Below are 22218 nucleotides of genomic sequence, written 5' to 3' on the forward strand. Positions count from 1 at the left end.
AAAACCTGTCAAAGTTAATATGATAAATCTGAGGTAACAAACATTCAGGGCAATGGTAGTGGAGATTTTTTTTTAAACTTAAAAATGAGTAATAAAAACACGAGAACATCGGGAAAGTACATGGAAGGTTTTAATCGCACTAAAATCAAAACATGGCACATTACAACTGTTACAAATTGTTTATTAAATCAGTACATCAGGCATAGTCATGCTATAACATAACTTTGAATCAGTGCCTCTCCCCTTGCTTTAAATCCATCTGCCTGAGGAGAAAATATGGGCATGGCAAGCTGTGAGACTCCCAGATGTTCAGCCTTAGGAGATGCCTCATCCCTGTCAAATCAGACGCATACTGAGTGATATTATGCAATTCTCTGCTACAGGGGTCGGCAACCTATGGCATGCGTGCCAGCACTGGCACGCAGAGGGGTAATCACTGGCACACCAGCAACGGCGAGAAAGGAGTAGACTTTATTCATATGAAATTCTGCACCTGCACTCCAATCTACATCTTGATGTGATCCTTCCTCTTGAACATGAGCGTGTTTTCATGAGCTAAATGGGAGGCTAAACAAAAAGTTACAATATGACGAGACTGCAGTATACCCAACAGACTCATGCAGCACGTGCAAGCCATTTGCGCATCACAAGCCAGCAGTGCTTCACTTTCGGTTAATCGCACGAGTAAACGCACCCACTTTGCTTCGGTCAGGCTGCGCGGATGACAGCCTACATTAAGTGTTTCATTTGTTTGTTTTTGCTGTCAGAACAACATGTCATGTAATTAGGATAACACCACAATTAATCCTTGAGATTTCCAACCCAGCATACAGGTACACCCTCCTTAAACCATGGTCACTCAAAATTACATTAAACAATTATAAGAGAAAAAATAAACCCACATTGTGGGGTTCAAAAATCTGAATCTATTCAAAATATAAATTAAACCTGGAAATAAAGTTTTAGGATTTTGCAGGTGCGATTCACCGGAAAGGGCTAACTAGTTGATCGGACTGTGATGCGCAAATGGTTTGCACATGCAGCGTGAGTCTCGTCACACTTTAATAGTATTTAGTTTCCCATTCAGCTGATGAAAACATGCTGCGTGATCATGAGGAAGGATTACATCAAGATCTGGAATGCAGGTGCGAAAAACTGGACCAGCCATTGACCATGGCACTTCATGTCAAAAAGGCTGCTGACCCCTGCTCTACTACATGACTCAGTAAAACCATGACTTTTTTAGTGTATATAAACCTGTAAACTTTTAGTAAATGTTTACTGCTGGGTATTAAACACTGCATTTTAATGTGCTGATTAAAATGTGTCAGTCTTGTGTTTTTTGTTCTGTTTATTAGTCGAATACCATTTTTTTTATTTTTATAAAAGATATATGAGCTCGGAGCCATAGCCTAGTGGTTACTACACATGCTCAAAGCATGTTGATCCTTGGAGCTCATGTGAGAAATACAGATTTAAATCACACATGTCTTGTATCTTGATCGCAAATAGTTTCTTGAAAAAATAAATAATTGGTTACAAAACATAAATATGCTTCCAGCCCCCTACTTGGAGCTAAGTTTGAAAATAAACTGATAATCTGACAGGTTGCATATATAAAGAGTGCAAAGTCAAGACTTGTTTTGCTGAATATTAATCATAAAGCATCTTCATCAATAGAGGATCGCCACTTTCACCTTCTTCTAAACATAATCTCTTACTATACATCGATCACACACATTCTGCTTGTCAGAAAGAAAGTACAGATCACCTGCGGTTGCATAACTAATGAGTGAAGGTGGCCAGTCAATAAGGATGAATGCCAGAAGCTGCACCCTGCCTCTGTCTGCACTTTATCTGTAATGAAACTGCCAAGTTTAATTAAATTCCTGTCTCGTTGTCTTCACAAAGACAAGACTCAAGCTCAAGCTTTCAATGAAAGCTTTCAATGAAAACCAAACAGATTTCCTCAATCATCCCAGTCTGAATAAATGAAGGAGTGAGACTATAAAACATCCACAATGCAGAAAACACATGCATGTGCACACACACACACACACACACACACACACACATCTAGGTTTGTTTGACTATATTAGTGATCTCTCATTGACTTTCATTGATTTCATATCAGGCTAACAATATTTTCTATTTCCAAACTCTACCCCTAAACCTAACCATCACACAAACATGATAAACATCATCTGACCGATTTAAGAGCTTTTTTTCTGATGAGGACATTTGGCCCTCACAGGTATAGACAAACCTGTCTATATATATATATATATATATATATATATATATATACACCAAACGTACAACACAGGTCGAAGTCTGAGTCTGACCCTTGTGTGACAAAGTTTATGCTAGAAGTCTGATGTTTGAAATAAATGACAAGTAACAAAATAATAACCCTGTCTTTTCTTTGTTACACAATCAGATTCGACCGTGGAGCATTGTCATGTTTGACAGCATATTGAAGCATCATTGTAAAATCTGACACTTCAACACAAGTAGTTTAGAAAAAATGCAAATAATATTTTTTTTATAATTTCTAAAAATATATTTCCAATGCATAACTTGTGATAATATCTAGAAATTAAGATTGTTAGAACATGAGCTTATAGAGATCAGCCAGTGCATAGATCAATTAAGTCATCTAATGGCTACAGTTGTTATTTCATGTAACTACATTTTTTTTTTCCAACAGATGTCACCAGAGACCCCAATGCATGACAAATTTTGATGTTTTGACACTTAATTTACTGAAATGAAATTTTTTTTATTGAAGTGAAGATAACATAAAATGTGCTTGTTTTATATGAAAATAAATGGTGTAATTTAGTAATTTAGAGCTAAAAAGATCTAAATACCATAAAATCCCCCCAAAATGCACAAATTCAGTGTTTTTACTTTAGTAAAATTAGTGTTATTACATATCTTTAATAAAATCTTCAAATGGAATAAAAAAGGAAAAAAGGAAAATATAACACATGTATGTTAGTCATAAGTGTCTCACAAACAAACAGTGGGATAAACGGTGAAGTGTGTAATATCTGTGCCACTAGCATCACCAAATAGAATTACCAAAAATGTTCTGCCTATCATCTTCGTTTGTGTTTCATGGAATACATAAAATCAAAGGTTAGGGTCAGTGAAGGACAGAATTTTCATTTTTGGGTGAACGATCTGACAGCGTATATATGCATCTCTTTCTAAATGCTTTCATCAAAGAATGATGACAGCATCAGTGTCACAGGTTAATGCAAGCACTTTCATTAAAGCAAGAGATCAGCCTTACGGTAGAAGGTAAAGAAGATTACCACAGCTTTGTTCGCTCTTTCATTAGCTACCATCACATCTGCTAGGACCTCCAGAATGCACAGTTAACAATTAATTAATTGATTATGCAGCTTTTCTGATTGTAAAAGGCTGTTTTCATACACGCTTCTGCATTGTTTAGTTCTGCAGAAAAACACAGTGATCTTCTAGCCTACCCTCTGCTGTGTGTTTTCACAGCTCCCTTGTGTTGTTTTGACCTTAGAGATTACAGAACATGTGTGTTAAGATGTTCCATGTTCCATATTCCTTGACGCTCTTTGTGGATTGTCTTATCTATGCATGGTTAGATCTTGAATGAGACTGAATGAGCAATATAGAGATGTGCTGCTGTCTCTATGCCCAACAAGGACTGTTTGTGCTGACTGAGCATAGCATCCTGACCTTGGTGATTCTGCAGAGTGGATGTGAATAATGAGATGATCCCTTTGGATAGGCAACAACAGCTCAGCCACAAGAGAGCAAGTGAGAAAAAGAGAAGCTCCAAATGGAAAGAAGATCTTGATGTGTATTTAAGATGCAAGCAGCCACCACAAAGCAGCGCACTGATAATTATATTTTGCATTAAAAATGTCCAGTTAACTGAGTACATAAAAGAAAAACCCAGACAGCTCATTTCCATTGGCTTTCTATTGTGTTTCTCACATTATTAAAAGTATAGATCACCCAAAAATGTAAATACTGTCATCATTCAATCACTTCCATGTCGTTCCAGTATGGCATTCTTTCTTACAGTGTGTCAAACACAAAAGGTGATATTAAGCAGAATGTTATCCTCAGTTACCACTCACTTTCACTGCATCTTTATTCTACACAACAAAAGTGAATAGTGACTGAGGCTAACATTATGCCTAATATCTCCTTTTGTGTTCCACAAAAGAAAGAAACAACATGAGGGTGTGTAAATGATAAGAGAAATTTAATTTTTACATTTGCCACATTGATTTTCTCAGTGTAAAGGTGATGTGTAATTGTAAATGCAAACAGATTTCCTGCACAATCCCCTCATCTGTTATTGGTTTGTAAAGCAGAACGTCCCGCCCAAAACTTTTTTTTTTTGTCAGGGTGGTTGGTCAGTATGCTCAAACCAACAGAGCAATGTTTTGATAGCGCCACAGATCCACAGTGTTTATAGTTTTTGGGGAAATCAACCTACGAAGGGCTTTCTGTTAGTCTCAGTTTACTAAGCTTGGGTAGGAGCAAGTATTTTAACATCAAAAAAATTACACACTTCAGCTTTGAACCTTTAATTGCTCATTTTACACCTCGGTAGTTTAAGTGTAAAATAAACTATTGTTTACGTCCTCCTGTCCAGATCACGGTGCAGATCCAGTTGGCCGGGAAGAGATGACAACAGTTGGTATGGTGGGAAGCAAGCAGCAAAATCCCATGGTGCCGTATCCATGGCAACAATGATGCTTTGCTAATGGCAGGGGAGCCTAACCAATAGGCCCTCTGTGGCAGTCTTTGCATGTGTGTATATTACGCAGGGGTAGAGAAAGAGAGAGGGAAAAAACGACAGACAGGGCAGATTGGCTCACAGGAGAAACTGAATGACAGGAGGTGAAGGGCGGCCACACATCAAAGAAAGATGAATAAAATTTGCCTATCATAAACAACACTGAAACTCCCTCACCGCACACCAGTTACCACAAATTATTTTATAATTGAAACATTACAAATTCTGTCATCATTTACAACCCCAATTCCAAAAAAGTTGGGACAGTATAAAAAATGCTAATAAAAACAAAAAGGAGTGATTTGCAAATTATATTCACCCTTTGCTATATTGAAAGCACAACAACTACACATTTTATGATGTTTTTCCTTGTGAATTTCATTGTTTTTTTTAAATGTTCAGTAATTTCAAATCAGATGATTGCAACACGCTCCAAAAAACTTGGGACAGTCTAGTGTTTACCACTGTGAAACATCACCATTTTTTCTAATAACACTTATTAATCATTTGGGCACTGAAGTCACAAGTTTGTTAAGTTTAGAAAGTGGAATTTTCCCCCAAATATCCATTATGTAGGTCTTTAGCTGCACAATTGTATGGGGTCTTCGTTGCCAGATGGTGTGCTTCATAATGTGCCACACATTCTCAATTGGAGATGGTCAGGACTGCAGGCAGGCCAATCTAGCACCCACACTCTCTGCTTACACAGTCATGCACTTGTAATCTGGGCAGTATGTGGTCTGAAGTTGTCCTGCTGGAAAATTCCAGGCCGTCCCTGGAAAAGACGGTGCTGGATGGTAGTATATGTTGCTCCAAAATTTGTACATATCTGTCTGCATTCATGCTGTTCTCACAGATGTGCGAGATATCCATGCCATGGGCACTGACACACCACTGGCCCATACAGACACTGGCTTTTGGACCTGATGCTGATAACAGCTTGGATGGCCCTTTTCCTCTTTGGCCCGGATAACACGACAGCTTTGTTTTTCAAAAACGTTTTTAAATGTGGACTCTTCGGACCAAAAAACACAGTTCTACTTTCCATCTAAGATGAGACCGAACCCAGAGAAGTTGGCAGAGCTTCTGGACAGTGTTGATGTAGGGCTTCTGCTTTGCATAGTAAAGTCTTAACTTGCATATGTGGATGCAGCGGTGAGTGGTGTTGACTAACAAAGGTTTACTAAAGTAATCCCAAGCCATGTTCATGATATCCATTACAGATGAATGCCGATTTTTAAGACAGTGACGTCCGAGGGATCAGAGATCACGCGCATACAGAAGTGGTTTTCGTCTTGCCCTTTACGCACCAAGATTTGACCAGAATCCTTGAATCTTTTAACTATATTGTGCACTGTAGATGGTGAAATGCCCAAAATCCTTCCAATTTGTCTTTGGGGAACATTGTTCTCAAAGTGCTGGATTATTTGCTGAAGAATCTGTTGGCAAATTGACAAGTCTCAAATGATCCTTGCTCTTGAAGGACTAGGCTGTTTTTGGAGGCTCCTTACACAGAATACAGTGCTATGGCACAATTGCCTCATCTGTTTAACATCTCCTGTTTCACATCACCTTGTTATTTCAACTCGTCAAATTGTTATTAGTCTTAAATTGCCCCTGTCTCAAGTTTTTTGGAGCATGTTACAATCATCTGATATGAAATTACTGTTCATTTTCAAAAAACAATGAAATTCACAAGGAAAAACATCATATAATATGTAGTTGTAGTGCTATCAATATAGCAAAGGGTGAATATAATTTGCAAATCATTCCTTTCTGTTTTTATTAGCATTTTTCATACTGTCCCAACTTTTTTGGAATTGGGGTTGTACTACTAATAGGAGATGTTTGACTATAATTCTATCAAACATCTAATTTTGTAAATCACTGGAAAACATTAAGTCATATAGGTTTGGAACAACATGACAGTGAGTAAATGATAAAAAATATATATATTTGGGTGTACTATCCCTTTAAAAGCTACATATTCCAGTGACAATGTAAAACCAACTGGAAATAGTGTAATCCAATAAAATACAGCCAAAAAGAGGAAGCCCATTTCCTAACTTATCTGAGGGTGAACTCTGCGAGATTGCAGCTGTGACTACAATAGTAACTATGTCAGTTCCACTGGGAGCTGGGAGCCCTGCATACAGTCAGAGAAGTCTTCATGTGATCTACTCGAAATAAAAGATGCAGTGACCCTACATACATAAACGCAGAAGTAATTTGGAAAGTGATCACTTGTAGGTTTACGCTACTATCTGCTCCTCATAACAAACTAACCTAGTTATTACATATGGAGGCTTGGTACATTTTTAGATGTGCATTTTAAAAGGATAGTTCACTCAAAAAAGAAAAGTCATCATTTACCCAAATGTTCTTCCAAACCTGTATGACTTTCTTTCTTCAGTGGAATGCAAAAGGGGATTAACATTTCTAGCGTTCGCCATGATACAGGGTGCGTTCCATTCAGAAGTAAACGCACTTGAATATTTTAACGTTTACGGATTGGCCCCATTCACTTCCACTGTAAGTGCCTCACCGTAACTCTGATTTCTGCTTCTTTTTTTTTAAATGTTACATTTTTGCCACAAAAAAACAAAACAAAAAAAAAGAAACTGTCGACTGAGCTTATCTAGGATCGAACCTGGAATATTCCTAGAAAGTGTGCTTGCATGCATGTTTACTGGAGGACATGCCATCATGACAAGGGCCAAAGGACACCCTTTCATCCAATTATCAGATCAGGACAATCTCTCTCTTTTCCAACGCCTGTGCGTGCCATTTGTTCTGAGGCGGGGTGGCAGGGACGGCTGGCAAGGCTGAGGACGAGTATAATTACATTCAGGGTCTAACAGCAGTGCACCACAAAATATGTTCTCTGGTCTGAATTTCAACACTAAGTAGGAATTCACTGCACAAATGATTGTCTGAATTTCAACACTAAGTAGGAATTCACTGCACAAATGATTGTCTGAATTTAGCACACATGAAATTAGAAATAGACAGAAATTGGCAAAACAAGAGTAACAATCAGCCATAAGCTGTAAACTCTTCAAAAGGTTTTCAAAAGTAGAACAGAAAAAAACACATTTCTAGTCTAAACTAAACAACAGGGTTTTAGAGTGTCTTTTTTCCCCCGATATACAAAGACCTCTCACGTCTCTGCGGAACAGCAATTAATTAGGGTGATCGGTACATCTGCTCTCCTAAATGGCATCCACCATCAATCGATATTGGCTGTACTCAGGCACAAGCAGTGGTTTCAGACGAGGCTGAATAATACATAAGGTCTACCCCACCCACAGTTCTGTATCGGCATTGTGCCAAATGCTGTGCAATGCTTCTCTCTCTTTCTCTGGGGCACAGTTACAGCTATAACCGCTTTAATGTTCTCTAATGCTCCAGGGCAAGTAGTGTTCTCCCTTAAAATGACCATGGTAACCACAGTTTTTGCTAAAATACCATACAACTGTATTCCTGCTATAACTGTACAAGCTTAATAAATTATTTTGGGCTCTACTCACAGTGTCCGTGATACAAATTTTGTTCTGCGTGGACTGGTCAAGCGCTCAGCATTTCTAAGTATACATTTTTGACCGTGAGCAAATGCGTTTGTATTCGCTCACAGTCAAAAAAGTATAGTTAGAACGGCTGAGCTCTCGACAATGTGCGAGGTGATCCGGAACAAAGTATAACCACACCTTAAACAATTTAAGGAGCCGCTCAGACTGAACGTGTTTTTGCATCCATCTACGTTGTTTTTAAATTGTTAAAATGCACTGTACGTATGTCTCTGCCCGTTCGTAGAATCGTTCTGTTTGGTTTATTTTTGATTGATGATTGGCTCATAACCACTTACCGCATTTTATTGTAGTAACTATGGTATTTTAATTTAGCATTTTTAATCTTTCCCTGGCTGGCAGCAGCCTGTACTCACTCGTGACTTGTTTAAAACTTTTCATGTTGCTACACATATGAGTACAACAGGGCTAAAAGCACACCTTAAAGAAAATGTGCTTTTTCTGGTCACAACGTATGTCAAGATTGATAAAACACATTTATTTTTATTGAATATTGATGGAGCAACGTAATTTGTGTGAAAATAAATAATAACATAAGGTTGTTTTGATTTAAATTATTTTTAAAAGGTGACCCCACATTTGGGGTAAAAGGCCCCAGCGGGGTTATAGTGAAATTGTGCAAGTATAGGGACAATAGTTATTGGGCAAAATATGTCAACATGCTTTTTGAGTAACAAATTAAGATAATGCTTTTTCAAAATAACCACTTCAGAAAAGGGTTAACCATTTTCTGTTCATTTCAATCAAATTTGGCATTTCATAACATATCATGTTTTCTATAAACAAATGAAACTCCATTGCGACTGGATCACTCATTGTGAGCCCACTCTGAACATTTTTCATAACAAATCTATTCGCCCTACATTCCAAATACAATGTGTGTTATGGAGCCTTTAGCCCCTGCAACAAGGGGGCTTTATACCCCAAATACTACCCCTTCACTTACTGCAAGGTTATTTTATTTATTTATTTATTTTAGTTTCTCCCCAATTTGGAATGCCCAATTCCCAATGTGCTCTAAGTCCTCGTGGTGGCGTAGTGACTCACCTCAATCCAGGTGGCAGAGGACGAATCTCATTTGCCTCCACGTCTGAGACCGTCAATCCGTGCATCTTATCACGTGGATTGTTGAGCGCGTTACCGCGGATACATAGTGTGTGTGGAGGCTTCACGCTATTCTCCACAGCATCCATATACAACTCACCACACACCCCACTGAGAGCGAGAACCACACATTATAGCAACCAAGAGGAGGTTACCCCATGTGACTCTACCCTCCCTAGCAACCGGACCAATTTGGTTGCTTAGGAGACCTGGCTGGAGTCACTCAGCATGCCCTGAATTCGAACTCGTGACCCCAGGGGTGGTAGTCATATTTGCAAGTTTATTAAAAAACTTTGGATTTAATTACCTTGAATACAATTGAAAATGACAAATATATATAAAAAATATATATTTATATTAAATATTAGATCAAATCACCTTTAAATCCATCTTTAGACATTGCATGCAATGATCTCATGGATCATGAAAATTGTTCAGTGTATAGTAGTGACAAGCAGCTGTTAAGGAAAGTACTGTGGTAGTTTTTGTTGCTGTTCATTTTACTTTGGGGGGGGGGGGGTTAGCCCTGTTGTACCCTACTGTTTTTTGTAGTATGTAATGTGGAGTATGCAGCCATCAGTACGACAGTGTTCCATTCCGAACGTTCCCACGGACAGATTGAACCTCAATGGAGTCACATGACCCGCCAGCAGATCCAGCCAGCAGAGAAAGATCGAACGAACAGCCTCTCCTTTCTGGCGCTGCGCTTCCCTCCACGGTTTAAATCGCGTTGCCTCGAGCTTTCAGAATACATCACCACTGCAGCAACCCCCACCCTCCTCCCCCACCACCTGCTTCCACATACACGGCTACAGGAGCTCTGCATCCCTGCGCATAGAGCAACTGCTGCAGCATCCCTTCAACGGGCTCGCCACCGACATATTTCAAATGAATGATCCAATGGAATTTCCATGACCGACGTCATCGATTAAAGACTAAATCGCCTTATCGCGGCAGTGAGCACCGACTGGGACCATTAACCGAGAGCTTATGGTCAATATAGCGCATATAAAACAACCTGCTACCATTAAAACGTTTAAAGAGGCCTGCCACTGCCAGAGTGAAATTGAGAAGTATGGAGGCACAGTCTCTGTCCCTTCCCTCAAAACAGTGGTCCTCCCAGCAGCATCCCATGCAGCGGGCATTACTGAATCCGTGTTAATACGTGTTTTAAGCCGTTTTATAACAAGAGTTAACATTCAGTTAAAACCAGCTTTAATCCACCTTCCTCAGTCAGCCTGTGGCCTGCATGAGCAGAACAGCAGCCATACACAATACTGATACAGAGAAAAGAACAGGTGCTAAAGATACTAAAGCTTAAAAATAATGAGTATTACAGACGAAACGTTCACGCGCCCTGAATATTAATTGCACCCACAAAATAATCCCCATATGCCTGCGTCGCGGTAGAATCTACCACTAGTCATAAATACATAATGACCACAATTTGAAAACAACCTAATATAATACAAGGTATTCCTTTAAGACTATGATATATAAGCGAGAAATATGCAATAGTAACAGCATATGCCTATATAAGATATGCATTCCTTTATTTGGCGAGTCATTGTTGCAGGCCGGCGTGTTGATACACGGTATCAGTTTTGTACAGCAAATAAATGCAGAAACCTGCGGGCCACTGTATAATACACGCTGGGAAAATGCATTGTGACGTGGTGCCGTTATGTGAAGGAGATTTTGTCACTCTAAACTAAGGCTGCTTATAATGAACATGGCAGCGTAGTCAACAAAAGGCAGGAGGGGGATGCATTTTATGTTTGTATGGCTTTAGTGCATCTGATCACCTGGAAATCAATTGTGATATGACATAATCTTGAGATCAAAGATCTGTTTTATTCGACTTACCAGATTTAAAACTGTCTCCACGATGTCTCTGTTGCTAACCTCCCCGACCTGGATCAATCCGATGAGCACGGCGAATTTCATCTTGATATTCCGGATCGGAACAGAGGGGTTTATCACCCCGGCGGGTAGAACCACGGCGCCCGATCCAGACACCATCATTTCCCCGGTAACGGAGCCCGTAACGACTTGCTGCCCCGAACTCTGTGGTGGCGGGGCTTCTCGGTCCGTGAGCGAGGCGGAACCCGGTGCCAAACCCGGTTTCTCGCTCGACATTTCCGACCCGGATCCTAAAAGGAGCGGTCGCGTCGGTCTCACCTGCTTTTGTATCACCGAGGACTGAGCAACAGCATCAAACACAGATGGAAAAGGAAGATTCTCGATCAGCTGTTACGAGGCTGGCCACCTCCTCCGAGATGTCCACATCCAAGCCCGATGCTTTCAGCCGTTCAGAGGGGTGCGCAGGACGAAAATGCGGCTAATGTTCAAGGAAACGGTCCCCTCGGTGGCTGGCTGCTCGTCCCTCTCTCCTCCTGATGTCAGCCGAACGATCAGTGCGGTTTCGGTCTGTGTTGTCTTTCTCAGGACGCCATGTTGACGCCCCCTGTCTGCGGGAGCGCTCACCACGCCTGCGTGCTGCTGGCCGACTGTCAATCAAGTGGTGGTAACCAAGCACGTGAACGCGTCCCATTAATAGGTGCCCCGGATTTACAGATTACTTTATGTTGACAAAAGAACATTATAGTGGGATTATTTTGGACCGTTATACAATTGTAAATAGCTTCAGTCCAATGGTGTGATGATAACATGATATTCTCTGTCACACATAAACCTACATAAACAACCTCGCTGCCTGACAGCCCAGTTAGACACTGACTTAAAAGAATAGTTCACCCAAAAATGAAAATTCTCTCATCATTTACTCTCCCTCATGCCATCCCAGATGTGTATGACTTTCTTTCTTCTGCTGAACACAAAGATTTTTAGAAGAATATCTCAGCTCTGTCTGTCTGGTCCATTTGATGCAAGTGAGTGGTGGCCAGAACTTTGAAGCTCAAAAAGCACATAAAGGCAGCATAAAAGTAATTCATAAGACTCCAGTGGTTAATTCCATGTCTTCAGAAGCAATATTACAATTGTGGGTGAGACGCTTCCTGAGGATGCTTGAGCGAGAAAGCCAATGAGCTTCCTATGCGGAAGAATTTTTTGTCGAAGCACCTGACGCATGCATAAATTGTCTTCACCCTTCACATATGACACAACAGTTTTAATTAATGTTTCATCTTTGCTGTTTAAGTAACCTGTTATTGACACATACTGTACTTTAACAGTGCATCTTAAATTTTTAGTTATTATTATGACTATATTAGGTATATGACTATATCAGGTTTCATCAACATAACGGCAAGCGCTCTGATGTAATGCAGCTGCACAGAGACGGCGCTTTAAATTGACATACGCGTGAGTAGGACATTTCATTTTACAAATCCATCTTGCTTTGATTCCTCCATCCTCATTTCCTTTCCTTGTGTCCATTCCTCATTTTCTTAGAGGGAGGAGCTAAGAAGGGAGGAAAGGAAACAAGGATGCACAATTTCAGAAATGAAAACCACCCTCAATCTCCACATTCACTTTTACTTCCACATACTTCTTTTGTTTTTGGAGATTCGCATTCTTCATGCATATGTACTGGGCAGGGAGGAGAATTTATAGTAAAAAAATTACTTAAATATTGATCTGTTTCTCACCCACACCTATCATAACACTTCTGAACACATTGATTAAACCACTGGAGTCGTATGGATTACTTTTATGCTGCCTTTATGTGCTTTTTGGACCTTTTCTGGCCATGATTTACTTGCATTGAATGGACCAGCAGAGCTGAGAAATTCTTCTAAAAGTTTGTGTTCAGCAGAAGAAAGAAAGTCATACACATCTGGGATGGCATGAGGGTCAGTAAATGATGAGAGAATTTTTATTTTGGGGTGAACAATTCCTTTAAGAAAACTTGGCCAGGCTGGGAGACCAGCTAAGACCAGCCTGACCAGCTAAAAAAAAGTGTTTAAAATCTTTCTAAAACAAGCTTGACCAGCTATGACCTGGCTGGGTGACCAGCTAAAACTAGCCAACCAGCTTTGGCTGGTTTTAGCTGATTGTTTGTTTTTCAGCAGGAAAATGAATCATATGCTGAGAAAAAAAATAATTCTGAACTTTATGAAATGCATTTATGATGATCAACCACTCCATCATACACTTTTTTCTTTCTTTTTTTTTTAATCATAACTATTTATTAATTGCAGCAAAGGATAAATCAATGCTGCCTTTAATAACCAACCAGATGAAAGCACCTCACTAGATAGGATGCAACACAAACATTGAATTTAGACATGTCTTGATGCATTTCTACCTTCATAGTATATTGCAATGCCAGCATTTAGGCTTTGGTTAGGCTTTGGCCACTGCCAGGCCTACCAAATCACAAGCATAACAATTCAGTGTTTTTTTCAGTGGCACTTCACTCCAGATGATTGTAACTGTGGTCATTCAAGAGGACCTTTCTATTGTGGCACTTTAATTTAAGCACTGCAGTAGGAAGCTGTGAATGGGGACGTGTATTCTCCTTCAGTCCGAAGAGCATTCTGCAATATGATAACACGGGAAGTCGGCATATACTGTAGGTTCCGAATATACATGCACTGGAAATCGGCCTCCGTATCTCAAATTTTTGACAAGTGCCACCAAGTGGCCATGAAACTGAACACAATCGCATTGAGGTTTGAGGAGAGATAGGGTCACAACGGCAGCTCATGGCTCAGGTGAGCAACTGCTGTAAGTGCTTGGGTCACTGTTTTCTTGATAAAGTATTAGTTGAATATGAAAACAGTATAAGAACATGTTGACTGTTGCTGGGTTTAAAGTCCCAGAAGTTCATATTTAAGAGGTATGAAGTCATAATTACGGTGAAATTCAAGAGGGGAAAAATTAGTCGGAAAGAACGAAGCCGTTTTGCAATTCAACATTTGTTTCTAGTCACTTACTGACAAAGAAAGGAAGCTTTTTTTTTGCATCGATGCAACAAAATAAGGAGCAAAACCACACATTGATGCTTTATCTGTCTATTTTAGAAGTATCATGCTGCCACTTAGAATGATGGGAAATGTAGTTTTGTTTCTCAAGCCTGTCGCTTTGTAAAGCAGCCAAACGAGTCACGTTTTTGGTAAGCTTTATCGATATTCTTCATCAGCACTACTAAAACACATACTTAGGCAGAACTTTCGAACTCCTATCGCTGACTTGAGCCTGCAATCAGGCTGCACACTTCCAGGTCCTACCTCATTTTTGCACACGTCTGGATGACTGCGACTGCGCAAATCTGCCTGAATGATAGTGAGCTTTTGCTAAGACTTTTCTTCCTCTCTCCACCCTTTCTTCTCTCTCTATCTCTCCCTCCCTTACTCATTTGCTTGCATTCCCTTTTCTGAAAATAGAATGGATCTTTAACAACAAAGTATTGCTCACATACAACTTTGCTATAGGAGACAAATGCTAAGATATCAGAACAAAGAGATATTCCTCACTTGAGCTCATATTTCTCCACACAGCCTTTCAATTAAATATTTCATACATTTTAAAAGCTAAAATAGGCCTATATAAAGCATTTAAGATGTTTTAGAGATATGGTGTAAAGTTTACAGTTTTATTAGACTTTCTCTCACCAATTTGAGATTAATTCTTCACATCTCTTTGTATTATAGTTCTTTTTTCCTTTTTTCTCACTTTACCTGCAAACTCAAACCAAGTAAGATAGAAAAGATACAGACAGACGCACTTTTTTGGTTTGTTTGTTTTTTTTTTTTTTGTGGTAGATGTGGAGAAGGAGAGGAGGAGGGGAGGAGAGGGGGATGGGCTCTGCTAAGAGGAGGAGGGTAACAAAAGAAACCGCAGCAGCTGGATGGTGAGGGAGAGTCTTTGGCCAATACAATGGCTGATAGGAGGCTGAGTCTGCATGCATGGCTTTACGTCCAGTCACCAGACTGGAAACCTGCTAAGCTCATACACACAGAAGACAAGAGCAGCATCTGTTAAAATTCTTTTTAGGAATTTCTAGAAGGCAATTCTTTTTAAAATTGGTATTTTTGCTATACAGTAATTAAAGGAATATTCTGGGTTCAATACAATTTAAGCTAATCTAAAGTATTTCTGGAATAAATGTTGATTACTTAAAAAAAATTATTTTGACTTGTCACTCATTTTCTTTAAAAAAAAAATCAAAATTGAAGTTACAGTGATGCACTTACAATGGAAGTGAATGGGGACAATTTTTGGAGCTTATAATTTTATAAAAGCACTTACATTAATTCTTCTGTTAAAACTTGTGTATTATTTGAGCTGTAAAGTTTAAGTTGTCGCCATTTTACGGTTTATGGCAATACATCGCCGTTTACATCGTCATGGCAATAAAGTTGTAAAACTGGAAATAACTTTAAAGGGAAAAGTAAGCGATTTTATTACACTAAAATCATGTTAACACATATATTCTTTACATCTTGTGGCTATACTTTTGAAACAGTGAGGATTTTAACGATTACGGATTGGCCCCGTTCTCTTCCATTGTAAGTGCCTCACTGGAACCCAGATTTTTGCTTTTTTGTAAGAGGAGTAACAAAGTCTAAAAATAATTTATAATTATTAATTAAATAATATTATGCCACAAATGCTATTGATTGAACTTATCTAGTATTGAAACCAGAATATTCCTTTAATTAGACACAAACAGTAGAGAATGACAGGAAACTATTGTGGAGAGCAGTGGAATGGAATCACAAACCTGTTTGAAAACAGGAATTATTTTTTACATTTGGTTTACAAAAACACATTGCAACTTCAGGAACAAACTTAAACCCATTAAAGTTATGTTATATTACTGTTGTAGTGAATGTAGGCCAACAATATGCACAGCTCTTCATTTTGCAACAGTGTTTAGATATGACTCGGGGAGTTAAGAACTGTTTTCCTGTTCAGGAATAGTTTGAGGCTCCTTCAGAAAGTATGCATTGATTGGCAGTAGGGAATGACATAAACATCCCACTATTCTGCTCCACATCTTCTGTCGTAGTAGAGGAAAAGCCCCTTCATGTCCATGTTTGGGATGAAAGAACACTTCATAAAGAGGAGGGAGCATTTATGTTTAAAATAGCTTCACTGTTCGCCACTCGCCCACATCTCCCTGTTCCCATTGAGAGTGTGGGTTTGAGAGACAGGTCTGTTCTCAACATAGCTCTGATACTGTGCACTGCATTCAAAGCACAACAACAGGGGAAAACAGAAGAGCTGCTAAAGTCAATGTATTACAATGTTTCAAATGTTGTGATGTCAGCATGTCTCAGGATTCTACTTTTACATTTGTTTTGGTAAACACTTTCTTGCCAAATCAATGCACCAGAAAGCATTTTTACATTTAAAAAAAAAAAAAAAAAAAGAGGAGTGGTGCTTGCCTGTGCAAATGAGACCGCCATTGTTTTAGGGTGATTTGGGTGGCTGCAAAGGTGTTGCTATGTCATTCTTATAAATTACTGGTTTCTAGGGTGTTCTGGGTGGTTGTCAAAAAAGTCCACCCCAGGTCTCTGTGATATTCTGTTCCCTATGGCTTAGTTTCTTCCTTTAATGTTTTGCATCCATCTGTTTAGTTTTTCATGTCTTTTACCATCACACAGCATCTTGCTTGCACAGGGAAGTGTTCAGTGTGAATGGCCACTAGGGTTTCAAAAATATCTGAAATTAAGTGATTAAAACAATTTCATTTTCAATTCAATTGAAAATAAAGCATGCCCACTAAATAATTTATACTCTTAATAAGGTCATAATGGCGGACAAAGTCATTTTTATTATGGCACGTTTATTTATTTATTACAAAATGACTACTGACATATTACAGTAAGGTGACAAAAAGTTGTTTTGTTCACTTGTTTATTTATATAATTATTTATCTATCAGATACATTTGCTTGTTTTGGCATCATGAATAGCTGTTTTCTGGTTATCATGGGTCAGCAACACCCCAGTGGGCTAAGAATTAAGTGTGTGTGTTTTATACAGCATGTGCAAATCCTATTGTTTTTACAAAAAAAAAAAAAAAAAAAAAAGAAACTGCCAACTATGATTGCCAGAATATTTATGTTAAAAATACAGTAAAAATATAAACACCTTTACAGAACAACCTGTACATTTTACCGTTTAAATCTGTTGTAATTTTCATGACCATGCTGGCACTGACAATTAATGGGGGTAATTAATGGTAAAAATTTATGTTTTTACCATTAATTATACAGGAAATTCATACTTTTTACATCTAAATTTTTTTTTACAACATTTTATTGTACAAACTACTGTATTCTTTTTATATATATATATATATATATAATATTTACTGTATATTTTACAGTTAATACTCATTAATCAATTAATGTTTTTTTCTGTAGCATTTTTACAGTACTGTTAAAATTACAGACATTTTTTTACAGTGTATATTTGTTTTTTATGGTGCATTATGACAAGAAGATGGAATCTGTGCTGTTTGCTGGAAAGAAGTTCATAAAGAACTTTTAAATAAAAGCAACTTCCTCCAACACTAACAGCCTGTCAGCAACACAAGCCTCAGTTAACAAACTTTAGAGAAAAGCAGAGAAAATACCTACACAGTGACCAAAGAGATGTTCTTTTGCTGGACAAGAGAAATTGCTGCAGACAGGGACAAAGGCAGAGAAAGAGTGGAAAAAAGAATGATGGCAGAAGAGAGAGAGAGAGAGAGAGAGAGAGAGAGAGAGGGGACAGAGCTGTCACTTTGCAGTTTCACCCTGTCTCTGTACAAGAGATGCTGAACACAGACAGAAGTGAACAGACGTTGAATCAAAGTGACATCCACACACGCACCAAGCTTTGATTCACTATATTTCTGAGGATTGTTCTTAAAGTCAACATGAAATGAAAATTTACCCTATTTACTTTATTAATGCATGTTCCTGGTCTTACTGTGAATGATTCATCTATAATTGTTATTCAAAAAAAATTTTTGTCTTCATGATCCTTAATCAAAATGTATCTCTTCCTCTGAAACAGCCATTACATAATGATAATTAGGCCTGTCGATTATTAAATAACCATCTAATCGCGGTTATTTGATCTAATCTGTCATTTGAAACAACCACGATTAGTGGGTGTTCTAATTCCAATCACATCAGAATGCCCAAATAAGGGAATTTTAAGGGAATATACTGTATAAATGCCATGAACGTCACAATGTGTGTCATTCAGTTGAACTCCGTGTCAGAGTGTCACTGAGCTGCACAGTGGACGTCAACCAGCTCCTGTCAGGAAGAGCACGTGAAGAGCTTCTCAAGCGCTCTTAATCAGAAACAAAATTGGGAGTTTGGCGAGAGCCTCTGCAAAAATATAAACGAACAAGTTTAAACTGTGATAGTGAACACAAAGCGCTCCGGTTTCACATTAAACGATCGTGTAATGGCAAATGTTCCTGGTTTATATACGCAATCAAGGGTGTAGATTTAGCTTGAACATTGTTATAATACATTGTTATCAAACATATAATACTGTATATTGGTTGAAATGTGTGTGTGTGTGTGTGTGTGTGTGTGTATATATATATATATATATATATATATATATATATATATATATATATATATATACAGGGTTGGGGAGTAACGGAATACATGTAACTGGATTACGTATTTAAAATACAAAATATAAGTAACTGTATTCCACTACAGTTACAATTTAAATCATTGGTAATACAGTTACATTCAAAAAGTATTTTGATTACTGAAGAGATTACTTTGCATTTTATTGTCATTTGTTTCATTTAATATTTAGTCCTTTCAGATGGAAAACATTTATACATATTAAATGATGCGATCCAAAGTGCATTTGAACAGCGGTGAAACACTTTCTTATGATGTGTTACATTCATACGAAAAGACAGAGAAGTACGTTTGAAGTAAGCTTGTGTAAATTGTCAGCTTTACGCTCAGTTAAAATGCTATTTCTAGCCATTTTACATGCACGTTACCAGGCACGATCTTATTTTTTATCATGAAAATTAATGTTGGATCATAATTTCTTTTTTCTAGTAAGACCTTTGATATTAGGGCAAAAAATCATATTCTTGATAATAATTGTTGTATTGTTTTCCTGTAAAAATATCTAAAAAATCCTTAAAACAAGATCAATTTGATTAATCTTGTTTTAGAAACAACACTGCATAAGATTTTTTTTGCATAAGGTTCTTCAGAGAATGTATTTTTAACATGTGTATTTTGTCTTACTGTACTTGAGTTTTTATAGTCAAAACAAGTGAAAAAATCAACCAGTGCTGAAGAAGTAATCCAAAGTATTTAGAATACGTTACTGACCTTGAGTAATCTAACGGAATACGTTACAAATTACATTTTACAGCATGTATTCTGTATTCTGTAGTGGAATACCTTTCAAAAGTAACCCTCCCAACTCTGTATGTGTATATATATGTATATTTCATTTCTGCATTTGGCAGACACTTTTATCCAAAGCGACTTATGCTCAAGGACACAATGGTGGTGGCTGTGGGGATTGAACCAGCAACCTTCTGCTTACAAGGGCTGTGCTTTAACCCACTACACCACCACATTTAGATATGGCTCTTTATTTCTTCTTTCTGTAACACATGCACACACATTCATAGAGTGCACACACAGATGCACAGGCAACCCAGAAGATTTGTTAGTAAACTGGGATTGTCACTTGTGCAACAAAAGGGCTGAAACAAAGCTCTTAGCTGCATTCTTTTGTGTGCTAATCTGAAAGAACTCTTTCATTCCCTTTTGTTTCTCTCTACAGTACTGCACCGGAGGACTTCAGCTGTTGAGAAGGTGGTTGCTCACTGATTACAAAGCACATTCTAAACAGAGAATGCAGAAAGTGTCAGTGTCTTACTCGCATATTGCTTTGATGCATATATTCACTTCCAAAATTTAAGAATCAACCCCAATTAAAGGGTTAGTTCACCCAAAAAAGAATTCTGTCATTATTAACTCACGCTTCTTGCCGTTCCAGACCCATATGACTTTATTTTTTCCTTGGAACACAAAAGGAAATGTTAGGCAGAATGTTAGCCTCAGTCACGATTCACTTTCATTGTATGGAAAAAAGATGCATTGAATGTGAATAGTGACAATAGAGGAATAAATTCTTATGGGTTTGGAACACCATAAAGGTAAGTAAATGATAACAGAAGTTTCAGTGTTTAGGGATCACTAACAAATATTTCCCCAAACTACAAGGGTTAAATATTTGGTTGCATACCTGCATGTAAGTACCATGGTACATATGGTAATCATTCGGTAAAACAAAGTAGTGTACCATTTATTACCACTTGTACCATCACTATACCATGGTCACTGTACTTTTTCAGTACGGGATATAACAAGCACATCTTTCACCTAACCAACATTCTCTGTGCAGTCATGACAGCTGCATGTATCTTGCATGACAATGGTGATTGGAAACCCAGTGAAAGTGACATACATACACAATGTTCAGATATGCATGAACACACTTACCTGCCATCACAGGAACTCTGTCAGATGAGACTGGTGCTCGCCTGACAGTGGAAAAGGTTTTACTGATGAGAGGGCTAGGTAATTGGTCACATCCTGGAGTGCATGTGATTCATGTGTGTATGTGTGTGTATGTGCCTGAGTGAAAGACAGCCATCCAGAGAAACCAGGGATGAGATGAAAGACATACTTAAAATGGATAGACCATCCCTAGAATAATGGTGATTTCTAAGAATGTGCATTCCATTTGTCCAGAGACACACTAGTTCTACATAACACAAATAATTAAAATTCAACCTTCAATATCTTAATTCTCATTGTAAATGTATAATGTTATTATAATATTATTATTTATTCTAAAGCCTCTAACAATCATAAAATAGCATTACTTTTTTTTAATATATATATAAAAATTATTTTAATATGCTATTTGCGTCATTGACAGAGAACAGTCACAGAGTGATTGATGGCGTGACTGTTTTTATGGGAAGGAGAGAGAGGAAGCGTGTATTCACACATACGCACAGTGCTGTGTGTGTCTGTTGAAGAGTATGTTTCTGGTGCCATCCATTGGAGAAAAGAGAAAAAAGACAATGAGTCATAGGGCACCAGATGAGACAAATACTGAATTAAACAGAATCACCACATCACACCGTTTACTAACCCACCGCATCAAAAGAAGTGTCTGGCTGCAGACATTATGTTTTGTTCACGAATGAATCTGTTTTTGTACAAATCTTTTTACATTTTAAAGGAATAGTTCACCCAAAAATGAGAATTCTCTCATCATTTACTCACCCTCATACCATCCCAGATGTGTATGACTTTCATTTATCTGTAGAACACAAATTATGATTTTTAGAAGAATATTTCAAACATTAAGGCCAGTAGGTCCATACAATGCAAATGAATGGGTGCCAAAATTTTGACGCCCCAAAAAGCAAATAAAGGCATCATAAAAGTAATCCATACAACTCGTGTTTTTAGACATAACTTAAGAAGTGATATAATAGGTGTGGGTGAGAAACAGATCAATATTTAAGTCATTTTTTGCTAGAAATTCTCCTCCATATCCAGTAGGGGGCAATATGCACGAAGAATGTGAATCACCAAAAACACAAGAAAAAGAATGTCAAAATGAAAGTTAAAGTGGAGATTGACTGGGCAGGAAGGAGAATGTATAGTAAAAGAGGACTTAAATATTGACCTATCATATTGCTTTAGAAGACATTGACTTTTATGCTGACTGATGTGAT

The 22218-nt window shown here is 38.1% G+C and overlaps 2 protein-coding genes across 21 annotated transcripts in view; one reads left to right on the forward strand and one right to left on the reverse strand.

The window, feature by feature from the left end:
* Positions 1-11899, reverse strand: part of LOC127432386 (neurobeachin-like) — a 169098-nt gene extending 157199 nt beyond the window's left edge. For all 20 annotated transcript variants that reach the window (XM_051683394.1, XM_051683398.1, XM_051683402.1 and 17 more), the window contains exon 1: positions 11356-11899. In XM_051683394.1, coding sequence (XP_051539354.1) covers positions 11356-11628 — 273 coding nt within the window. In that variant the 5' untranslated portion in view covers positions 11629-11899. The remainder of the gene's footprint in view (positions 1-11355) is intronic.
* The window catches only part of LOC127432392 (spartin-like), a 471452-nt gene that overhangs the window by 237093 nt on the left and 212141 nt on the right, over positions 1-22218 (forward strand). The gene's annotated exons all lie outside the window — the stretch shown is intronic.

This window comes from Myxocyprinus asiaticus, chromosome 42, assembly GCF_019703515.2.
Source record: "Myxocyprinus asiaticus isolate MX2 ecotype Aquarium Trade chromosome 42, UBuf_Myxa_2, whole genome shotgun sequence".
NCBI lineage: Eukaryota > Metazoa > Chordata > Actinopteri > Cypriniformes > Catostomidae > Myxocyprinus > Myxocyprinus asiaticus.